Raw genomic sequence first — 24073 nt, forward strand, 5'->3', positions numbered from 1 at the left:
GGTATCCTTTTATTAGTAGTAAGCGAATCCAGTGGGTGGGTAGGTAGGTGTGTGTGCGGGGGGAGGGGGGACTAGGAGATAGATAAAAATAGTTGTTGCAGCTGTATTTGCTGCAGATTAATAACTTTCTTTTTCTATACTTTGTCTAGAATTGACTTTTCTTGGAATATGACTAAAGAATAAATAATTGCAGCAGGTTTATGCTGTGGTGGTTCATGAACATGAGTAAATTAATATAGCATGTATTTGTGTCAATAGAATAACACTTTACCCAAATCCCTGGAAATTGTGAACAATTAAAGAGCTTTACTTAGATCTGATAAATAAATATGGAAGTTGTTTTCAGTGCAAATAAAATAGTTCTTCCCTCATGTGACTACTTTTCTTAGGAAGTATAGAATTCACTTAATTTGCTTAAAAAAATTATCTGCTAATAATGTTTTCAGATTATTAGAATATTTAAATGAATTATGCAGCTAATAAAATGTTTACAAATCACATGCAAAATTGAAAATACTATATTAATACATGAGGCAACAGTGTAGGGAATAGAAAGCCTGCTTCTGAGCCAGAAGAATTCAAGTTTCGCCTCTGACATATACTGGCTGTGAGACCCTGGGCAAGTCACATAACCTCACATTGCTCTAAGAAACAGCTCCCTAAGTCTGTAAGTTGTAGGAAAGGTATTTACCTATATTGATAGAGTTTGCTAATTTGGGAGATTCTTATATTAATGCAATCACAGCTCTAATCTCTTTCCCTAAATAAATATTTAATAAAAATGTGTGTGCCTAATTTGACATTATTTAACTCATTAAGTGTTTTTTTAATTTATAGTATTGTATTTGAAATTTTATTATGACCAAATTTTCACAATTGAAAAGTATGAGTAGTTAAATTTTATTACAATTTTATTACACTTTAATAGAAGTTAAAGTATTTTTTCTGAGTTGTGGATTTTTTTATGATGATTTTTTTTAGTTGAAAACCACTGTCCAAAATACAAGTTTCTGAAAATGTCCAAGTTATGTATTTATTATATTTTAAATGATTTAATTTATTATACATATAAGACTTAAATGTAACTGTAGTGTATTGATCTAGAATCTTGCTTTGATAATTTACTAATCACAATATTATTATGCTGATTGTTATTTAATGGCCTACCTTTTAAAATAAATAATAATCTTAATATGTAGGATTACTGTTTTGTTGTTTTGGCAGGCTGACTTTAGCAGAGTACCACGAACAAGAAGAAATTTTCAAACTTAGACTAGGACATCTCAAAAAGGTATGTGGACTTAGTGAACTGGGGTTTTTAGTTTAATTGTGGGAATTGTAGGGTTTGGCATTGGAGGGTTTCACTCAAGAAATTGGACATGGGAGAAACAGTGAAGATCTGAGGTGAAAACAGCCATTGACAGGCCATGGGAATGAGCATAGCTTTAGCATATTTTTTTTTAAATATAAAACATTGAGCACATGAAAGGTCAATATAACTTATACACATAGCAGAGTAGTAATGTTATTGTTTGGTTAAATTAGGAAATGCTAGTTGTAGACTAAGTTTAAATTTCTTAGAACTGAATTTTTTAGGAAACATGTTCTATGTTATAACCAGAAAAGTAAAATTCCATATTGCTCCTGTTTCACTGTTTTGTAATAAATTATAAGAGTTTGCAATGCTTTTATAAGCTGGGGCTTTCAAACTATTATATACGTGTTTAAGAATATTTTTCATAAAAATTTATATTTAAATTTGATTAATGAAATAATTTTAATTATTGTAAAATAATAAGGAATATTATTATAAAGTGATAAGAAATTTTGACACAATTTAAAAATTGATTTGTATTCATTTGTGGAACTGTCAGTTGTCAGTATCAAGGTTTTGATTCTCTTCATTACTGTTTAAAAACCATTTCAATAGCTTATTCTTAGTTCAGTGTATTGAAAAAGAATAACAAGAATAACAAGAGTTTTTTTCCCAAATAATGAAACTATATATAGATATTATTGTGTTTCTTTAAACTGTTTTCCCTTTCTTCTTTATGTATTTTAATTTCAAAAGATCTACTGAACAAGTTGTAAAAAAGAAACTGCTGGAAAAACATTATTACCTTTATCTTTATTGAACCAGGACACACAGATATCACTAAATTAGCCTCATTTTTTATGTGACATTTAAAATTCAGACCTGTTTATTTACAAAATAGTACACTTACTTCCTAGCTTTGTCCTGAACCCTAAAATGGGGAGAGAAATTTTATTGGATCCTCCTTTTTTCTTTTTCTGTAAAATCCTGCTTTTTGTGTAATCAGACCTCAGTATCAAATATTCTTCTAGTTAGACAAGTATTATATAGGAAAGAAAATATGATCTTTAGAGCAGTGGTTCCTAATTTTATTTTTGGATGGGTACTTTTACATTTTCCAGAATGTTGAGCTCTCTGTGGTGTGGGGGAAGGTGGTTGTTGGGGGGAAAAAAGAGGAGAAATGGGTATTGACAGAAGTTATTGATTTTTTTTTAGTTTATAGGTTGAGGCAGTAGCCAGGTTCTTCTTTCTACATATGTGTACATGGTCCTGTTAACTATAAGTCAGCTTTGAATTCTTGACCCAAGACATGCTTTGGCCTTTACTTTGATTACCACAGTTCCGCATTTGATTCCTTATAGAAACTCTGTATCAAATTTAGTGTTATTGTTATTCCACTATCTTCCTTTAAAATCTTTATTCTTAATATAATCTTTCAGCCATATCTAAATCTGTCCCCTTTTCCCTCCAACACCATCTTGTTCTTACTGTTGCCCTTGTCTGATACAGATCCAACCAAAAGTGCTTGATAGGTATATTTGTCCAATGAGAGGACTCATTTTGGCATTTAGAAGTTGAATGTATAACATTTATACCTCTATTAAAAGTGAATTATTCTATATATCCTGCTTTATATTATGTTCTCCATAAGATCATAGGGACTTTTATTGTCTGAATACAATAAAGCTTTCCCTGCAAGACTCTTATTTCTATATAAAACAGAATGATTTTAATCTATGTTTCTGGAGACTAGACTGCATATTATGTGCTTCTTTAGGGAAACCTCTTACATGAAAGCCTGAACTTATGTAGCTGATAAATTAGGGATTGACTTAGTGTAATACAGTGGAATTCTTTGTTTTTGAAAAGGCTGTATGGCAAACTTGCTTTTAAATAGTGAGCTTCTCTTGGACATTCATAATACTTGATTCATAGACAGCTGTGTAGTAACACTTTTTAAGAAGAGATAGATACTTATAAACAGTATCAAAAACACTGTACTTTTCTCTTTTAACTTCCATGATTTACCCTTTCAGCTTTTGTATGTCCTTGTCTATTCATTCTCTTATCTTTGTCCCTTTTATGATCAATTTCCTTTTTCTCATTGACTTGGAATATACTCACTGAGGTGGCAGTGACAGCTTCATAGTTACAACTCTTCTTTTTTCTTACCTACCCTAAATTACATATTTGTGGTCTTTTCCCTCTATCCTGGAGTATTATTTGGGGAGAGCAGAAGAAATTATAACCTTGAAACATACCCCAATATTCCTGACATTTTAAAATTATTAGGTGCTAGATTTGGAGCCAAAGAATTTTGGTCTATATCCTGACTCTGACATGTTACCTGTATGACTAAGGGTGGATCGTTTAACCTATGGAGGCCTACAAAAATGAAGGAATGGGACTAGATAATTTCTCTAGTCCCTTCCAGGTCTAGATTTATGATCCTCTAATATTACATTTGACAGACTTGGGGGTGTGGGTGTGCGCCCAAAAAACTCATCAAGAAGTCTAAAATTTACACAAGGGAGATGGTGGAACCCAGACACTTGGCAGCATCACCTTGGAGCAGAAGTGGGCACCTGCTGCCTAAGTTTACTATGGCTTTTGAATTATGAAGCATGAAAGGCATAGTTCAGTCATGTGTTCTAAAAAGAAGTAATTAGGAAATAATTACCTTCTGTTGGGTATTTTAAGACAATTGTTCCCTTAGAATACAAATAGAATGCAGAGGACTGGGCCTGAAGAAAGGGGAACAGGAAGTAAGCAAGTGTTTATTAAGTTCCTTTTATTGTGCTAAGCACTTTACACTTATTTTCTCTTTTGATCCTTACAACAGCCCTCTGAGGTAGGAAGATGCTATTGTGATCTTACATTTGGGGAAACTGAGCCAGGTTATAGGACTTGCCCAAAGTCACACAGCTAGTAAGTGTCTAAGAGTGGGTTTGAACTCAGGCCTACCTGATTCCAGTCCCAGTGCTCCCACTGCCTCCACCATCTGCCTGAGTCAAGAAGGTGCTTCACTACTATATCAGGTCACCCTGCTCCTGAACTTGTTAGACTTGAATATATTTGATGTGTTACTTGCTCTTTAACAACTTCTGCCAAGGGCTAGGTGTGAATTGTGGTCATTTGTATGTTGAAACACTCTGGATTTTACCATCGGTCTTCAGGTTACCAGCTCTTAACTTTAAGTGTATACGTTTGCATCGTCAAGGGTATATCAGCTACACAATTAAATTGAACTTGTTTTCTTAATTCGTAGGTATTGTAGTTTGAGAAAAATGACTAATATCATGACTGATGAAGGATGTCAGCAATTGAACAAAATGATTTGGTTGTGATTTTGGCATCAGTGAGAAATGAATGACTGAGAAAGTACATGAGAAATATGGTACTGGGTTAAATGTAAATTTATGAACAGAAGGAATGAAGGACCCATTTACTTTTTCTTTACACAGCTACTTTGTGGCAAGATGCATTTTAACTTACGATGGAAACTAAAGAAGAAACAAGTATATTAGCTTTATACAGTTGAATTACTATTCCACAACTCACCAGAATTGAGAACAAATAACAACAGGATAACCAAAGCAGTTGTTGCTCAGAAAATCTAAAAGTCAATGCCCAGTTCTTTGTAAGAGTACAGTCATAGTTTTGTGGTGTCTGACCAATGCTGAAAGGGCAGCGCTTACAGAATCTGTCAAATTGAGGCCTCTTGTATTTTGTTAGTGTTTATGAAAAACATCCAGTGTCACTTTTGTGTATGAACAGCAGTTTCTTCCAGTATTTATTGGGTTTGAGTTACTGTAGCAGTCAGGCAAATTAGAGTTCTGTTATTTTAAACACTCAGTGAGTTGGCTTTTAATTATAGAGAAACGAATTCACCATGCACTTTTCTTGTCTCTAAGTAGAAGAGTTTGCTTCTCCTTAAACCTTTTGGGAGATATATCATTTCATTTTTGTTGCAGTTAAAGGAGAATCATTTAAGTTAATGGAGTTGTACATCTAAAATGTCTTCTTTGGGGCTTACCTTTGTGGATGTTGCATGAGTTAAAGTAATTCCATAATTTGCTAGTGTATTGGTTGATTTCCACCCCAAATTTATTTTTATAAAGGTCAACTAAGAGGCAAACATTTGTAACAAAATGCCATAATTCTCTCAGAAGTAATTTCAAATTTCTTTTTAACTTCTTGTAAAGGACTCTACAGATCAAACTAAATAAATAAAATGTGGAAGGAATGCAGAATAATATCTCTAAAACTGCTTTAATTAGGAAAAGTAATTTTTTTGTTACTTCAGCAAGCCAAGCTCAATTTACCAGTAATACATACAACTCCCCCCTTGAGTATCGTGTATTAAAAGCTTGTGATTGCAAAGGAAGTCATTGCATTCCCTTAGAAGATTTTTCCTCTGAGGCAGAGCTGCCAACTCTTTCCCATTTTGTATAGTTATGCTTCCATGTGGAACCAATGGATTTTAGTAAACATGCAAAATTATTTATCAGGTGATGTCGTTGTTTTTATATTGACACTTAGGGTAGGTAAATTCTAGGAATAAGGAAACATTAAGTCGAGAAATAGAGGCATTATTTCAGGTTAAGGTTGTAGTAGTCCAAAATTTTTTTTTTATAGTTTTGAAAACTTTGTTGAAAAGAACTGTTTAAGGGGCATACTTTGAGTTCTATACTTTCCAAGAAGGATTAGTAAAGTTACAAATAGTTTAGCTGCCATCATCCTTGTAACATTTTCACTGTTGTCATACTTTATTAAAAAGACATTTGCCATTCAGTGGCAACATCCTCGGGCTGATGAGAGGTTTATAGTTGTGAGGACCTTTGTTCATGTCTTATTACTGGTGTTTTACAAGTTAATGCTATGAATGGCATAGAGGGATTTTATGGTGTATATTATCTCTAGTCTTTTGGCTTATTTATGTAAAGATTTTAGTTTTTAAAGTTCATAAGGAGAGATGGTGTCTATAGAAAGCTAAACATTTTAGTGAGGGTTGGGATATGATAGCTAGTGTAATAGGAACTATTGTTTTTGGTGTTTTTTTTTTAATTTCACTTGTGGATGTTGAGAAATGTGTAGGTTTGATTTACAATCCCTGAATATGAATTCAGAAGTTAATTTGGAAAAATGTAAATGAATTTGTAATTGGTGTTGGAGTGGTCAAGGATCATCATCAGCAACACCAAAAGTACCTTTGCAGAGATGGAGTCAGAGGGCCAAACTATTTACAGTCTCCTCAGTCTACTAAAACAAAAAACCCATCCAACATGCCACCTGACACCATTTCTCTCTCTCTCTCTCCTTTGCTCCTTGTGATGTGGCATTCACCTCTCCTTGTGCCTCCGTTCTGAAGAGATAAAAGTATAGCAACAGCCCTGCCCTTCAGTCAGCACTGCCACAGAAATCCTGTTTTCTGACCGATATTGGCCACCTGCAGAGAAAAACTGAACCAGTCACAGGCAGCAGCAACATCAGTATTAATCCTCCATGATGAAATTTTTACAGGTCAAGACCAAGGACAGCTCTTTTCTCACTCCTACACAGTGGATCATTCAACTAGTTGAGATGGAAGACACGGGATTTTCTACAACCTTTTGAACAGTGGAATATAACAGGGCACTGATTTTAGGTGAATGACCACCAATTAATTAATACTGAATCCTGACCTCCTCTTTGGTCTCCTTTTCAAGAACAGTTCTGCTATCTAATTCATCCATCCTTTATTATGACAAGTACCAAGAATTTATGGGTGACATTTGTCACTTATATTTGGGGTATAACATACATAAATATTTTGGTAATATAGCTAGAAAACTTAGAGGACTGGTTCTCCAAACTTGTCCTTCCAACTATTTTAATTATGCAAAAGAAATGTTTCAGGAGCTCCCTCTTTAGGTGAAGGCAAACATATTTTGTGTCTATAAAAAATAATGAGATATCAATAAATATTTATCACTAGGATATCTGGAGAGAATGTACTAGAAAAGAGGTTCCTTTCAGAACTGTATGTAACCAGGTTAAACCATGTTAAGCCATGTTACCTGTGAATAGTATTGCATGCCATCTTGATTTCCTGTCTTGTGAGAGTGAGAGAAGTAATTTATTTTGGTTCATCTGTCATATTATAAAATTGCCAAGAAATATTCTGGATCTCTGAATTTAAGATTATGTCCTTTTGCTTATTTAAGAATCAAGAATCAGGGTGCAGCTAGGTGGCGCAGTGGATAGAGCACTGGCCCTGAAGTCAGGAGGGCCTGAGTTCAAATCCAGTCTCAGACCAGACACTTGACACTTACTAGCTGTGTGACTCTGGGCAAGTCACTTAACCCCAATTGTCTCCAAAAAAAAAAAAAAGAGTAAGAATCACATCTCATGAAGATGATTGAGCATCCTATAGATTCTGAGAATACAGAACTGTCAGGGTTTCAAAGAGTCCAATAAATGTTTGTAAACATTTCCCTTATAGCAGCCCTGTGAGGTATCATTCAGTGAGAAATGTAAACTTAGTATATCCATATTCTGCTTCTTGCTCTCATTAAATATACATCCAGAGTCACTTTTGAATGTTTTTAAGTTTTCATTGTTTGCTTTAGGTGATAGCAGAATTCTTCTAAAGAAAGAAAAAAAAACCTCATGCCTAGTGTTGTAGAGAATTCTAGTTGTTTTATATGCAACTGAATTCAAATATGTCTACTTATCTGTAAAGATGTCTAATGAGGCAGTGTTGAATAATGGATAGCTAGCTAGCCTTGGAACCAGAAAGTCCTGGGTTCAAGTTTTACCTTTGATATATACTGGCTGTGTGACCTTTATAAGTTAGTCTCTAAATGCTTTAAGCAGCTAAACCTGAGTTGCAGAAAATGTGTCAGCCTGAATTAGTAGAAAGATTTTTCTTATCTGAGAGTTCCCCATGCCAGTGAAGTTACACAGACTAATTCCTTATGTCAGTCTGTAGTATTGAATATTTTCTTTTTGAATTATTTTTGGAGATGGGTTAAGTAATTCAGCTCAACAGAGAGAGCATGGTACAAATTAGTTCAAATTTGGTGGCTAAGTCCAATATAATCAACTTTGTTTTACATAGAGTAAAATAAGGTCCATTATTGTAGGCTGTCTTACAAATGCATATCATTGGTCATAAGGGAAACTGAATGAGAGTATGGGTAGTTTAAACCTTGCATCACCACAGGAAAAACCACAATTATACATCCTAATTAAAGATGGTGAGTCGGTAGTATCATCATCCTATATTTAAAAAAAATTTCCTTTATAAGAATTCTTAGACTATATGTGCAGAAACAGAACTGGCAAGATCCTTAAAAGATCCAAAGAACCAGACTGTTAGGACAAGATGGTGATTAGCAAGAAAGGATAAAAAAAAATAAATAGTATCCTAGGTGCTATACCTTTACACACATGCCAGAGCTATGCCTAAAATAACTTATGCTTAAACTTTCTAGATAGTGATGATATCTCCAAACATTAAGGAAGGTCTGTTCCATTGTATAGCAACTAATTTTTTAGTTTGTTGTCAAGAACGTGTTTAAAATACAAATGAAAAAAAATTTCCTTAATCTTTTAATTTGGCTAATTACTTAAGTACATCTATTTGCTGCTGTGGAGATAGGCATCACTATTAGGAATCTTGTTAGTCAGAATCTACCCAGCATCAATATAAATTTTACTAGTTTTCATACAGATGTTTTAAAGCATGAATTTTGCTTTATAATACTTTTGTCTCTAAAGAAAGATTGTACTTGAAGGAAAGGAGAAGCATAGGAGAAAAGGAGAACCGGGAAGAAAGTAAGAAAAATATTTAGGAAATTATTTAGAAAATGAGAAGTTTTAGTAATAAAAAAAAAGGGAAAAAAAAGAATTGAAAGACCAAAAGAAGAAAAGAAAATGAGCCAAGTTTTGTTGGCTTTTTAAAACTGTCATACAACCACATTGAAACTGTACGTTTAGTTTCAGGTTAGTAGATCAACAGTTAAGTCTTATTTTTTTTTAATGTCTAGGTTGAATTTTTGTATGTTCAGGGTATGTGAGTGTACATGCAAAAGAAATGTGGTCATCTGGAAATGCAAGGACACAGGTATTAACGTATAGGTATGGTTTAAGTCTTTCAGTTTGACTGGAGTTTGAAGGATAGGTTTAAGGTAGTTAATGGAAGAAAAGTGTGAAAAAAAAGGTAGATTGATTCCTATCTTTTATATTTTGAATACCATGCTAAGAAGCTATAGGTACAAAAAAGGAAGAAGAAGAAGAACCGTGTTATCTGTGTTGCTTTTGTTGAAAATATTTGGTTCCATTCAGGAAAAGCCAGTCATACAATTTATTTGTAATTCTGCTCTTTTTATCAACTGTTAAAGTAATCATTCATTGTAATCTCCCATAGAGACCAAAAAATATTATATAGCTAATGTTTCTGTTTTCTGTTTTCTTTCTCATCTTTACTTTGGTCTCCCTAAAAATTAATTCGGTAGGTGATCAAAGAGTATTAGATATTATTAATTTGATATTTTTTTTTAAAAAAAGGTCCCAAATACTTGTATACCACCTTCTATTTCCAGAAATTACCACTGCTTTTGGCTTAGAAGGTTCTACTCCAGCAGGAGAAGGCCTGGGGTAGGTACTTTACAGTGGATTCTTTGGAAGGCTAAATTGTCTCAGTGCAGATGTATGGTAACCTCAGAGCAGTTTTCTGCACTAGGGGAAAACTGATTTGCCCTATTCTGGACTTGTAGCTCTGTCTTTAGCTTGACCATAATTGAAATAACATTTGATAATAGGGGTATGTATTTTTTCTGTTAGGTGATGGCTGATAACAAATACTTGTTGAACTTAATTAATAAACAGAAAAATTTGCTATCATTTTATTATAGTACATTTCAATAAATTAAATTCAACAAACATTTGTTAATAAATGTAACCGTTCACTTTCATTGAAAGTACCAAAATATTGAAGCTAGTTTCTTTTTCTCTGCATGAGATTAAAAATACACATTTTTTTTATGGTATAGAAGATGTACATACATTTTTTTGGCTTTGAGGGACTTAACTTTTAAGCAACTTGAGATGTGTGATTACTTCATCTTGGCTTTACCATCTCCTTATAAATACTTTGGAGCCAAGCTGTTCAATCCTTCCCTGGCACCTAATTCTGAATGTTTTGGCAATGTCTGTTACTAATCAAAATTAATATAATGCAACCTGTATCACCTTACTTAGTGAAAAAACAATAAAGGCTTGTTAAGTTGTACAAAAATGATACTAGCCACTACCTGGTGATGTTATCACTAAAATTTATTCAATCAGTAAGTAAATGTCTGGTATTTTCTTGTCTCTGTTCTGGGACCTCTTACTCTTATTGCCATACTCTCTCCTTGCTGATTTTATCAGTTACTCTAGTGTTAAAGGTTATTTCTATTCACATAACTTAAAATCTGTACTTACCTATAATCTCATGACTAAGCTCGAGTCATTCATTGTCAAATTCTCTCTCTTCCTGGATGCCCTATAAGCATGGCAAAGTAGAAAAAAATATTAGCTTCTAGAATCAGAGACCATGGGTTAAAAAAACAATTTTTATCACCACTTATTACTTGTGTGATCTTGGTCATCATTTAACCTCCATAGACCTCAGTTTGTTGTTAAAATGAGAAGGGTGTACTAAGTGGTTTTTGAGTTACTTTCCATTTCTAAATAAATGATTCTGAATCCAATGTGGAACTCATAGAATCTTCTCTCCTAAACTTATCTTACATACTTCTCTGTTTCTCTTGAGGACATTATCATCTTCTCAGTCATCCATATTCATAACCTTAGACCTATCCTTAACTCTGTCCTTCCTTTCTCTCCCTCCCCCCCATATCCAATCAGTTTATGTCTTGTTGATTCTCCTTCCATAAGCTCTCGTACATCTGACCCCTTCTCTACTTTATATATCCTTTTTAAAGTCATTCAATCAGTTAGAATTTATTGTGTCCACTATGTGCCAGGCTTTGTATTAAGCACTGAGAATACAAAGAAAGGTAGGTTGGTTTGTTTTTTTGAAGTCATTGCTCTCTAGAACCTTACAGTCTAATGAGGTCTCCCCCATCATGCAAACAACGTACAGGATAGAGATAATCTCAGAGGAAAGAATGCACTAACAAAATGGAAGGCTAGTAAAGGAAGCCAGGAGGCAAAGATGAGGAGGGAGAGTGTTCAGGGAACTTCTAGTGAAAACACTTCGAGCCAAGAGCACTGATTGCCTCTTATCTAGACTACTCAGTTAAACAAGGTTTTATTAAGTACCTTTTTGTGTGCATTGTACTGTGCTCAGGATGCAAAAATAAAAACAAAAATCATTCCTACCTAACTTCAAGGAGCTTACCTTCTATTGGGGGTTGGAGTGGGAATAAAACATGTACCAGTAAGTAAATACAAAGTAATTTCAAGAGGAAAAAAGTATTAATAACATGAGGAGCAGTAAAGATCCTCCAGTAGGAGGTGACACATGAGTTATATTTTGAAGGAACCATTCCAGACTTAGAGGAACCTTTGGAAAGGCAGAAGATAAATAGGAGTTGGAATGTTATGCATAGGATTCAATTAAGCAAGTATAACTGAACGGTAGAAAGTACATAAAGGGAAGTCATATGAAAAAAGACCGGAAGGGAAATTGGGAGCTAATTTATACAAGACTTCAAATGCTAGGCTGAGGATTTTGTATGTCATAATAGGGTTTCAATGGTAATAGGCATTCAGTGAAAATTCTTGAGTTGTAAATGAGGCAGATTTATGTTCTAGGAAAATCAACTGGATGGTTTGGAATGGATTAGAGAGGAAAGAGATTGGAGGTAAGCAGACTATTGCAGTGATCCTAGGAGAGTTGATAAGGATTTGAAGTATCAGTGTGAGTGAAAGGAAGGATACAGATTAGAAAGATGTTGTAGAATTGGCAATACTTGGCAGCTGATTACAATATAGGGGTTAGGGAGAAGGAGAGTCACAAATGATTCCAAGATTATAAACCTGGCTAGAAGATGATGCTGTCAGCAGAAATGGGGAAGTTTGGAGAAGAGTTGAATTGGACCCTTTGAGTTGGAGATGCCTATGGGATAACCAGGTTGAAATGTCTCAGGACTGGAGTTCAAGAGAAATGAGAGCTTTGATATTTGGATTTGGGAGTCTGCTGCTTAGAGATGACAATGGAGACCATGAGAATGGATTTGATCACCAAGGGAGAGAAATGTTGAACAAGAAAAGAAAAATGTCTAAGACTTAGGGGATGCCCAAATTTAGTGGTCAGGGAGAGAAGGATGATCCAACAAAGGAGACTGACTAGTATAATAACTTCTTGATTACTCTCTCTGCTGTAAATAATCTCCTTTCTCCATTCGGTCAGTCAGTTGATTAACATTTATTAAGCAACAACTACAAAGCACCTTTGCCAAACACTAGGGATGCAAAGGCAAAAGAAAGTTCCTGCTCTCAAGGACCTCGCAGTCTGATAAGATCGACAGCTATAAACGGGATTATTTGGAAATAATCAACAGAGGGAAGACAGTAGAATTAAAGGGGATTGGGAAATGTTTCTTGTGCTGTAAAAGCTGGGATTTTAGTTGGAACTTTGGAAGCCAGGGGAGATAGAAGACCAAGATGAGGAGGGAGAACATTCCAGGCTTGAGGCATAGCAAGTGAAAATGCCTAGAACGGGATATAGAGCATCTCATTCGGCAAGTGCATGGTGAGATATGAGGTATAAGAAAACTGGATGGGGGCAGAGGAGGTGGGCAGGTTCTGAAGATGAGCTTTGAACTACAGAGGATTTTATATTTGATGCTAGAGATGATAGGGAACCACTGGACTTTGAGCAGGGTTTGACCATGATCAGAGCTTTGCCTTAAGAAGATCATTTTGACTGCTGAGTAGAGAAGGGACTGGAATGGGTAGAGTTGCAGCAGAAACAGCCAGCAGGTTCTTGCAATAGTCCAGACATGAGGTGATGAGAGCCTGTACCAGGGTGATGGCAATGTCACAGGAGAGAAGGGAGAGTATTTTAAAGATACATGCTACAAAGGTAAAATTGAGAGACCATGGCAACACGTTGGATGTGGGGTGGGATGAGAGTGAAGAGTCAAGGGTGATGTCTAGGTTGCAAGCCTGAATAACTAGCTGGAGGGAAGTTGGGAAGAAGGGAGGGAATAGGAAGAAAAACGAGTTCAGTTTTGGACATGTTGAGTTTGAGATGTCTATTTAATCCATCCATTTATTCTCGATGTCCAATAGCAATTGGAGATCGGAGACTGAAGGTCAGCAGAGAGGTCAGTGCTAGATGAGTAGATTTGACAGTCATCGACATAGACATGATAGCTGAATCCACAGGAGCTAATGAGATGACCAAGTGAAATAGTACAAAGGAGAAGAAAAGAGGGCCCTGGACATAGTCCTTTGGAAAACCTACTATCAACAAATGTAACCTGGATGTTGATCCAGTAAAGGAGACTGAGAAGGAGTGGGTCATATAGGTGGAAGGAGAACCAGGAGAGAATGTGTCACAAAAACCTTAGAGAAGAGGGTTTTTAGAAGATGACGATGGATGGTGTCAAAGGCTACAGAAAGTATAAGGAATTCTGAGGCCATTAGATTTGGCAATCAAAAGAGAATAGTTTCCTACTAACAGTATCAAGTTCAAATAGAAACTGGGGCCACTAAACTAAATAAGAGTCCCTGTGGGCTGCATATTGACTTCACTTTTAAATCTAATGCCAACTATGTTTTATTGTATTTTTATTTATTTTGTTAAGTGTTTCCCACTGACATTTTAATCTAGTTCCAGCTACACTCAAGTGTTATTGGACATACCTGGTTTACACTACTGCTGCCCAAATATTCTTCCAAGTCTGACCGTGTCACTCCATTGCTCAAAAACTTTCAGTGTAAAATAGAAATTCCTTAGCCTGTTATTTAGCTATATACAATATTGTTACCTCTTCCCTTCCCACACTTGATATTTAAACCAATATGGGCTATTCCCTGAATTCACCAGTCCATCCTTTACTTTTGTGCATTAGCACAAAGTGCCCTTCATGGCTGGAATGCATTCTTTACTCATCACCTCCTCCAAGAGTTCTCTTTATTCAAGACTGTGTTACAGCCTCCTCTGTAAGGCCTCCCTTGAGTCTCCCAGTTGTTAGTATAGTCTTCTCATTCAATATTCTTTCTATTATATGTACCTGTATCCCAAGGACTGTTTTTTGTCTCTGTATCCATAGCACAGCATAATGGCACTGTGTTTAATAAATGTTGGTTGGTTTGAATTAGTTGAGTACTATGAAGGATTAAAAAAAAATGGGACAAGTATAACTACATGCCTACTTCTTGATATTAGTAACTGAGTGTGTCTTTACTTCTAAATTGAACTTAACATGCCATTAGGAAACTATCATATATAGTTGCCATGTTTTTATAAAGATTTTAAACCAAAAAGGTATCAAGCAGTCTAAGTGTCTACAAAATTTTCAGTAATATCTCCTAAATATGTTTTAAATCATTTAAAAAGAGCCAAAAAAAATTGTAGCATGAAATAATTTCTAGCACTGCGGTGTACATTAAGTAAAATTCTTGCTCACATCCTAATATTTTAACCAAGTTCTTAACATCAAGAATCTGTTTCTAAATTGCTTGCTTGCATTTAAGGTATAGTGGAAAGACCACAAACCCAAGTGTTAGGAAATCTAATTCTAATCCTGGCTCTGGGATGATCTGTGTAAATTAGGTCTTAATTGTTCAGTTGGATGGACTTGCACTAGATTATCTGTTAAGACCTTCTAGTCATTCAGTATTTATGTTCAGTAATTTTGGAAATGAGACTTGCTATTATCATTTTCTTTTTTCTTTTTTTTCATGCTAGAGGCAACATTTTTTTCTAGTCTTAAAACCACACTTATGCATAAATAGAAAATTTTTAGAATAATTACTAGGATCCTTTGAATGTTTATGAATGAGATTTCTTCTGACAATTGGGCCATTTTCATCAGTATTCTAATTTTTTTATTATAAACTAGAAAATCATTAGTAAACAAACATGCACATACAAAGGCCAGTTTTAAAAAGAGGATTGTATATGAAACTGAATCTGTTACATATAACTTGCATTTTAAGTATATATAAAAATTAATGCAATGGTACCACCATTTCCCTGCTTCTCCAGCAATATTTATTTTTAAAAATTGTATCTTCATATTGCTAAAGCAAGTATTGATTTGTTTTATTCAACACATAATATAAACATCCTTGAGGACCAGTTTATCTAGTAATATTCTTAAATGTTTTAAGTGATTATTTATGGAAAAGTTTAATTTTTCTCTTAAGAGTACATAGATTACATCATGACTAATGTGAAAATGTTTAATATGAATGCATAAGTAGAGCCTATATCAGATTACATGCCATCTTGGGGAGAAGGAAGAAGAGGGAGGGAAGGAAAATTTTAAACTCAAAATCTTATGGAAGTGAATGTTGAAAGCCAAAAATAAATTAATTAAAAGAAAAGAGCACATAGAAAATCCTCCTGGATTTAAATTGTAAAGGAATATATGTTTTTATTATTTATCTTAGAGAAGTTAATACACTACTTCTTTTATATCGTACATTTCCTAGAGTTTGGAGTCAAAAAAACCTAGATGCAAATCCTTGTTCTCTGCTACATGACTTTCTTTTTCCTCATTTCGTAAAGTGTAATATAGATCTTATTTTAAGGGTCATTGTAAGGAGCTACCTTTTTATTTGCAAGATGCCTTATAAAACTACAAGCTGTTGTAATTATGATTTGCCCAACAAATCCAGATTTCTTTCCAAAGTACTTCTAAAAATGTTAATGGTTCAAATCAGGGTGCTTTTGTTTTAAATACAAAATTTCTTCCCAAAATCCAAAAGAAAAATTAACTGTTTTTACTTAAATAAGTATTAAAGAAAGTTTTTTGAGATTCATTCCAATCCAGTCAGAATAGGTATCATTTTCTAGGGAAGATCTATGTAACTTGGTGTCCTCACTTCCAGGATTACATTGGGATATTACCAAAATAAGTGCACAGATCTTTTTCTTTCCTACCATACATTAATTTGGAAATAATCTAATAATGGTGGAGGTTTTTTGTTGTTTGAGGCTTTCTGTGTATATATTTTTTCATCATCAAAAGAACTTTGAGTTAACCTTAGAGTTAAGGTTATTGTGAAATATCTTGTATTGTTTCATCCTTGATTTTCTTTATTAATTAAATCTCTAGGATGTTTTAAAAATATTTTTCTTAAATTAAAAATTACATTATCTCACTGATTTTCCCAACTCGCTTTATACCACATGCCAATTTAAGGCTGTGTTTATCTCCTTGCCATTCTCATTTGAACATGATGAGAATAGCTTTTCTGTAGTGCCTTAGCAATACTGGGCATACAGTTATTTAAAGATTTCATATCCGGAATGGTTTCTTAAAATTGGCTTTTTCTTCCTAGTGCTATCTCTTTTAGGAATTGAAGAGGAATTAGTAGGACCTTGTAATGTGATGCTTTCCCTCTCACAGTTTATTGACTGTGGGGAAAAAAATACTCTTTTTTTTTACATAGTGAGTAAATCCAGTTTGTCCTTTCTTTTCATTTTCAGGAAGAAGCAGAAATCCAGGCAGAACTTGAACGTTTGGAAAGAGTCAGAAATCTTCACATACGGGAACTCAAAAGGATAAACAATGAAGATAATTCACAGTAATGCATTTGCTTTTTATATTTTATGTGCCATTAATTTTGCAATACCAAAACATGTAATAATCCCCTTTTTAAGGAAGGGAGGAGAAGAATCCTACAGAAATAAATTTCAAGTAATCTATAGACTGCCATTCATGAAGCTATACTTAATAACCCTACTATATTGGGTATTTGAAAGATATTTGTATATCTTAATATAAAATAAGAAATATTTTTTGAGTTCTTATATGTTCTCAGCATTGTGTTAGTTCTGAGAGTTACAAAAGGAGTATAAGGTATCCTCTTTGCCCCAAGGTAGTTGGCAGTCGTCTGTTGTTAAATGCTCAAGTGACTGGCACAGACAGGAAAGGGCAAAAGGGGTTCAACTCATGGGGAAAATCATGTTGGGCTCTAGCAGTCAAGGTGTCATGGAATCAGATCTGTTTATACTGATGTACAGTGAAATAAGCAGAACCAGAAAAACCATCTGCCCAGTGACTACAGTAATATGAATGAAAAGGAAACTGACTTGGGTAATTAAGAAGTCTGTAATTGCCCAGGAACACAGAGAGTGGGAATTTATCTCTCACTTTTCAGCATAGAATTTGGAGACTATTGGGCAGAAGGATATCTATACCTTGAAAAACAGGTCACTTTCAGACATTTTTATGTTTAACCAGGCAAAAGTTTCAGTTCCAGGAAGGCTAAGTTGGAAGGGAGAAGATATTTCCAAAATTGACTGTGATGTAAAAATAAGACATCAATAAAACTTAATTTAAAAAAAAAGTCATGGAAAAGGTGAGATTTGAGCAAAATGGGTTTGATTGTATGTTTAGATATGTCAAAGGGAATGTGAAAAATATCTATCCTTTTCTCAAGGCAGAAATCATTTGTGGATTTAAGGCCTTCTTACTTGATTTTGACTGACAGTGCAAAATGTTAACTGTATCTATGTCCCAGTTTTAAACTTACAGCCATGGATAATCAAACCCATTTTTCATTTTTTTTAATTGCTAATAATGTCCTTAGTCTAGGCAAAGCATATTTTAGAAAATAAATTTTATCTTTTCTAACCAAAATTTAAACAAACTCCTAATTAATTTACTGGTCATCATAGTCTGTGGTATTTCCAAAGGTACATGTAAAATAGATTAAAATTCCTGCTATGTTAGAATTTTAATACAGCAGTGAGTATATTTTAAAATCTTTGCCTTATCTCTCATATGAAAATGATGTCTAAAGATATTTATGTGAGACTTGGTTTACTGTAATAGAAAATTAGTAAATTCTTATGGTTTCATTATATTGATTAGAACCCAGCAGAACACTCATTTTTACATTATCTAGCCTAGTGTTTCATACATAGTAGAGCCTAATATACATACACAATAAATTTGTAATACTTTTTAACAAAAGAAGCTCAAATTTTATAGAATTACCTTCATCTTAAAATTTGGCATATACTATTTTTATTCATTTCATATATAATTAAAACTTTTTCTGTCCGTGTTGAATTTTTTGTTTTTTCAAATGGCAACAAGAATTTTATACCTGTTTATTTTAAGCTAAATGCTTAAATAACAGTTAATGCTAAAATGTAATTATGGATGAAGGCCACCTGTTATTTCCACAGTCACATCTTGATTATGTTAGCTCTTTGAGGATAGAGACCATTTTTCACCTTTGCCTTCAGAACCACAGCACCAGCCACCATCCCTAGCACCTTGACCCATAATAAATGCTTGTTGAACTGCACAGAATTGAATGAATAGAACTCTTGAATACAACAGTATTTTTTGAAGGCATTAGAGAGCGCACATACAGATGAGAACACATTATTTCAAAAACTGCAGAGTGCTGTATTTGGTTATTTGACCACATGAAGTGATTCTGATACTGAAAGGAAGGAGTCAAGGAAGTCCTAAGCTAGGGGCAGCTAGGTGGCACAGTGGATAAGCTCTAGCCTTGGAGTCAGGAGGACCTGAGTTCAAATCCAGCCTCAGACATATGATACTTAGTAGCTATGTGACCTTGGGCAAGTCACTTAACCCCCGATTGTCTCACCAAAAAAGGCAAAAAAAAACACAACCCCCCAAAAAACAAGGAAGTCCTAAGCCATCTCCCCGAACCAACGCAGCTCAGAGGCCAGATGCAGATATAAAGAAGAGAAGAAAGGTGGAGAGGAAGGTGTTCCAAGCAGTGCTGTAATAAGAAAAGTCTTCAGAGAAAAACAGCTTCCACCACCTCACCCCCCAAAAAAGGCTCTTTAGTATAGATGGGACCTCATCGTGCCTTTTCTTAATTTTTAAAATATGCATATGAATTTTTTCCCCAAGGTTTAAAGATCATCCCACATTAAATGAACGATACTTGTTACTTCATCTGCTTGGTAGAGGTGGCTTTAGTGAAGTATATAAGGTAATGTACATTTCAATTTCTTGTTTGGATTCGTATAGGAAAGGTTGACTAAGAAACTGTCAAACCTCAGAATTGTAGCAAATCTAAAGTTTACTCATGCAAATGTGTAGGGCATTTCTGAAATTCAGTGAATATTATTAGCAATCTAGTCTCAGACCAGATACTTGATACTTACTAGCTGTGTGACCCTAGGCAAGTAAACCCCAATTGCCTCGCAAAAAAAAAAAAGGCTATATAAATGTCAGACATTATTACTGTTATTTTGTGGCTTCTTAATTCTTATTTAAATAGATGCCAAAAGTCCTAAATGGCCTGCTTCTTTTCCAACTTCTGCCTCCAGATCCATCCTGAAACTAACTGTTTGAATATAAAGATAACCCTGAGATAACTTGAAAATGGGATTTAGATTTTACTTGAAATTGTTCGGACAAGAACATAGTGAAATGGTGACTCACATATGATTTCCAATTTCCTGCGTAGCAACTCTAATGTTAGTTAGAAATGGCCTTCAGAGTAGACCAGAGGTTGAAAGAGGAGAAAGATACCGTAGCATTTCAGCTTTAGTCATTGGTCCCTCTTCTGTATCCCCAAGTGTTTCTCAGCCTATTGAGACAGCTCTTCCCCCAGAGCTTTCAGGTATAAAAATAATTTAAAATGATGTTGGGTTGGTCTAGATCTAGAGGCTTCAGAGCCTAGTCAAGTTTCTGAGTATTTATTAAAGACTTATTATTATGCCAGATGAACAAGGGAAAGCAAGCAGAACATCCTTTTTTCTTGATCCCAGACCTGTACCATTCTTGCTACTCCCAGCCCCTAAATTAACTCTAAAGAACAGGATCAAGCTGGGGTTGGAGATTACAAAATGAGTCCTTGTGACTTTCATACAATCTCAACTAGCATATGGACCAAGGTGTTTTTCAAACTCCAGGGATTTCATTAGCCAGGCTAGAGATTATGGGAATTTTCTCAAGGCCAATTATGGTTCCTTAAAAATAGCTTTGAAGGATGAGCTAGCTGACTAGTACCTGCTGGTTAGGTAAGATTTTAATTAACTATTAATTTAATAACCCAAAAAGAAGTACTAAATTTGCAATCAGAACACCTAAGTACAGGCTCTCTCAGTAGCATAATGTATACGTGAGCATGTCACTTAACTGCTTTATGCCTCAGTTTCCTGATCTATAAAAATGAAGGGGTTGGATAGGATGATCTTTTAGTTCCTTTCAGCTCTAAATTGCATAACCCAAACCTAACAGTTGTCTTCCTTTACCCTGCCCCCCCAAAAGATTATTCCCAAAGAATTTATGTATATATATAGATATATATGTATGCATAATCATTATCCAATTAAGAATGGAAATTTTTCACTAACGATTTACATAAAGTTAATGTTTTCTTCTCGTGTTTTAGAACTTGTTGCTGTTTATACCTTATGTATCTCTTCTTCATGTCTTGCACAGCATTCACTTTGCATTCAAATTTTTTCTGACTCATACTAGCTTTGTTATTCTTGATTTCTTCAATGAAACTGAAAGAAAAAAAAAAAACTCAGCCCTGACCATGAAATTGGGGGGAGGGGAGAGAGACTTAAAATCCTTTAGGTACAATTTCTGAATATATTTATAATCTCATGCTAGCTAATGACAAAGCTATAATTTATAGTATTTGTGAAATGATCTTCCTTACATGGTGAGCAGTTTTTAAAGTGTTTTAAGGGACAGGGAAAATGTGTCCCTTTTGAATAAATGCCTGAAGTCATGTTTAATTAAAATATGCCTTGCAAAGTGGTGACTATATAATTTACAATGAAATCTCTGTTCATGGAGTTTCTTTGTAACATGGTAAGCAGCATTTTAAAACCTGTTTTCTCTAGTTTATTTAAAGCAGTGTTGAACGGAAAGTTCACACTTGCAGCAGTAGATACAATGTTGTTTGCTACTCTCTCTTAAGGAATAGATTGCAAAAGCTACCAAAGCTAAACTTGGGTAGTTTATATTTTACAGAGTTTTACACAAATTATTCTTTATGCTACATTGAGCTTCAAGGACAAGGAAGCTCTCTGGAATGAAGGAAGTCAAGTGGGGAAGAAATATGTTTCCTACCTATTTAAAGCAGTGTTGAACGGAAAGTTCACACTTGCAGCAGTAGATACAATGTTGTTTGCTACTCTCTCTTAAGGAATAGATTGCAAAAGCTACCAAAGCTAAACTTGGGTAGTTTATATTTTACAGAGTTTTACACAAATTATTCTTTATGCTACATTGAGCTTCAAGGACAAGGAAGCTCTCTGGAATGAAGGAAGTCAAGTGGGGAAGAAATATGTTTCCTACCTTTCAGCTTGCAACCCTAAAGAGTCAGTAATCCGCTCCCTTGGGTTGCTATTGTCTCTTTGGCCAGTTATCTCTGAATAGGGCCAAGTGAAAGTGATAGTATAGATTAATTGCTTTATCTTATTCTACTGATGAAATTACAGAAAATCTAAAGTGAGAATCTTTGCACAGAAGGTGCTTAATGTTTGACTGATACCAAGCTATATAGATTTGGTAGTATTTTATTACTAATTATGGTCTTGTATGATAATCCACCCTTTTCTGATATACTACAGCACATATCGCTGTAATTATATTCTACGCCTAGTAGTACAATTTCTGACTAATTTTATGGTTCATTAAAATACAACCCATTCAATAAGTAGAAGTGTTCCCTAGAGTCAACTTAGTATAGTGAGAGGAGTGCTGGATTTGAATTCTGGAGACCTGGTTTCATATCCCAGCATCAATACTTAATAATTGTGTTGACCCATTGGCAAATTAATGCCACTACCCAACTCAATGGGTTGGCTTTAGAGAAAGCATTTTGTAAATCTTTAGGCAGTGGTGTAGTTCATAAGAATCCCTGAAGGCTGCCTATTGGCTTAGAAAACCACATATTAGGATTATATGTGTTCTATTGTATTTTAATTTATTTTGTTAAATATTTCCCAGTCACGTTTTAATCTGGTTGGTGGCTGCAACTGACACTTCTGCCATAAGGCATCAAGCAACTCTACCAATTTCCATTGAAACTGCTACTCTGCATCATTAGAGGGAGTTTTCTTATCCAGCATTTTCTACGCTGATAACATCACAGAGCTACAATCCCTTCTACCCAAAGAGATAGCCTATGTGAATCATTGTTGTTATGATCTAGATTAGCAATTTCCTTTTTGTTTGTTTTTAAGAATTGTTATATTTTGAATGAATTTGTAAATTTCCTTGGTCTTTGGCTGTAACTATTCTTTGCCTTGAATTTCAGGCTTTTGACCTTTATGAACAAAGATATGCTGCTGTGAAGATCCACCAGCTTAATAAGAGCTGGAGGGACGAGAAGAAGGAAAACTACCACAAGTAAATATCAATGCCTTATGGTTCTTGTGGTAAATTGATCAAGAATCTTTTGTTCACGGAAAATTAACATGCTCTCTTCCTTTAGACATGCCTGCAGAGAGTATAGAATACACAAAGAACTGGACCACCCCAGGATAGTTAAATTATATGATTATTTCTCCTTGGATACAGACACGTAAGTGTGGAATAGGTTTAGTGATAATGACAACTAAATGCAGTATATGTGAATAAGAAATTTAGAAGTTGTGATAGCTACCCTGATTTGGGGGGATTTGGCAATATAAAATTTTTGTTATACTGTGTAAAAAGAGACTTCCTGAAAAACAGGTCACCATGTTGTGTTTTCCTCAAAACCTGTTCACTTTATCCTGTCCCAGAAGATGTTCTTTATTTTAAAGTTCTCTCTTGATGACTGGATTAGCTTTTAGTTGACAATTAACTATAAATATTTCAGATATGCTTCACTTTTTCTCTATATTGGGCATGATGATTGTGAGTTATTTGGGAGTACAATTTAATGGCATATCTAATATATTTGTATTTGTTTTTCTCCATTATAGGTTTTGTACAGTGTTAGAATACTGTGAAGGCAATGACTTGGATTTCTATCTCAAACAACATAAATTAATGTCAGAGAAGGAAGCTAGGTCCATTGTTATGCAAATAGTAAATGCACTAAGATATCTCAATGAGATCAAACCCCCTATTATCCATTATGATCTTAAACCAGGTAAATAAGAAATTTATCAAGATAATTTTTTAAGTCTTATTCTATGACACTTGAATAATAGATATCAATTTCCTGATTAAATCAGGTGAAAGCTATGCTAAAGATAAGCTTTTTTTGTAGTTTGAGAATTGCAATAGAATGGTAGTTAATTTTAGAACTGTCATACTAATAGCTTTAATATGTAATCGCTTTCCATTTAGTTAATAAAATCTAGTATTATTAAATAATGAATTGCTTGCAATTGTGCAGACTGGGGGGGGAAACTTATATTTAAAAGTATTTCTTAATTTTTGTACTTCTTTATTTTTTGTTAGGAAACATCCTTTTAGTAGATGGAACAGCATGCGGAGAAATCAAAATTACTGATTTTGGCCTGTCCAAAATCATGGATGATGATAGTTATGGCGTGGATGGAATGGATCTAACTTCTCAAGGGGCAGGGACATATTGGTAATTGTATTTTAAATATTAAAAATATCAGCT

General features: G+C 34.4%; 1 protein-coding gene across 2 annotated transcripts in view; it reads left to right on the top strand.

Moving 5' to 3' along the window:
- TLK1 (tousled like kinase 1) overlaps positions 1-24073 on the top strand; it is a 160264-nt gene that overhangs the window by 123774 nt on the left and 12417 nt on the right. For both annotated transcript variants that reach the window (XM_078146975.1, XM_020990947.2), the window contains exons 12-18: positions 1225-1291; positions 16980-17077; positions 19393-19474; positions 22769-22860; positions 22946-23035; positions 23421-23590; positions 23905-24040. In XM_078146975.1, coding sequence (XP_078003101.1) covers positions 1225-1291; positions 16980-17077; positions 19393-19474; positions 22769-22860; positions 22946-23035; positions 23421-23590; positions 23905-24040 — 735 coding nt within the window. The remainder of the gene's footprint in view (positions 1-1224; positions 1292-16979; positions 17078-19392; positions 19475-22768; positions 22861-22945; positions 23036-23420; positions 23591-23904; positions 24041-24073) is intronic.

This window comes from Phascolarctos cinereus, unplaced genomic scaffold, assembly GCF_003287225.1.
Source record: "Phascolarctos cinereus isolate Bilbo 61053 unplaced genomic scaffold, phaCin_HiC Scaffold_726;HRSCAF=1367, whole genome shotgun sequence".
Classification (NCBI taxonomy): Eukaryota; Metazoa; Chordata; class Mammalia; order Diprotodontia; family Phascolarctidae; genus Phascolarctos; species Phascolarctos cinereus.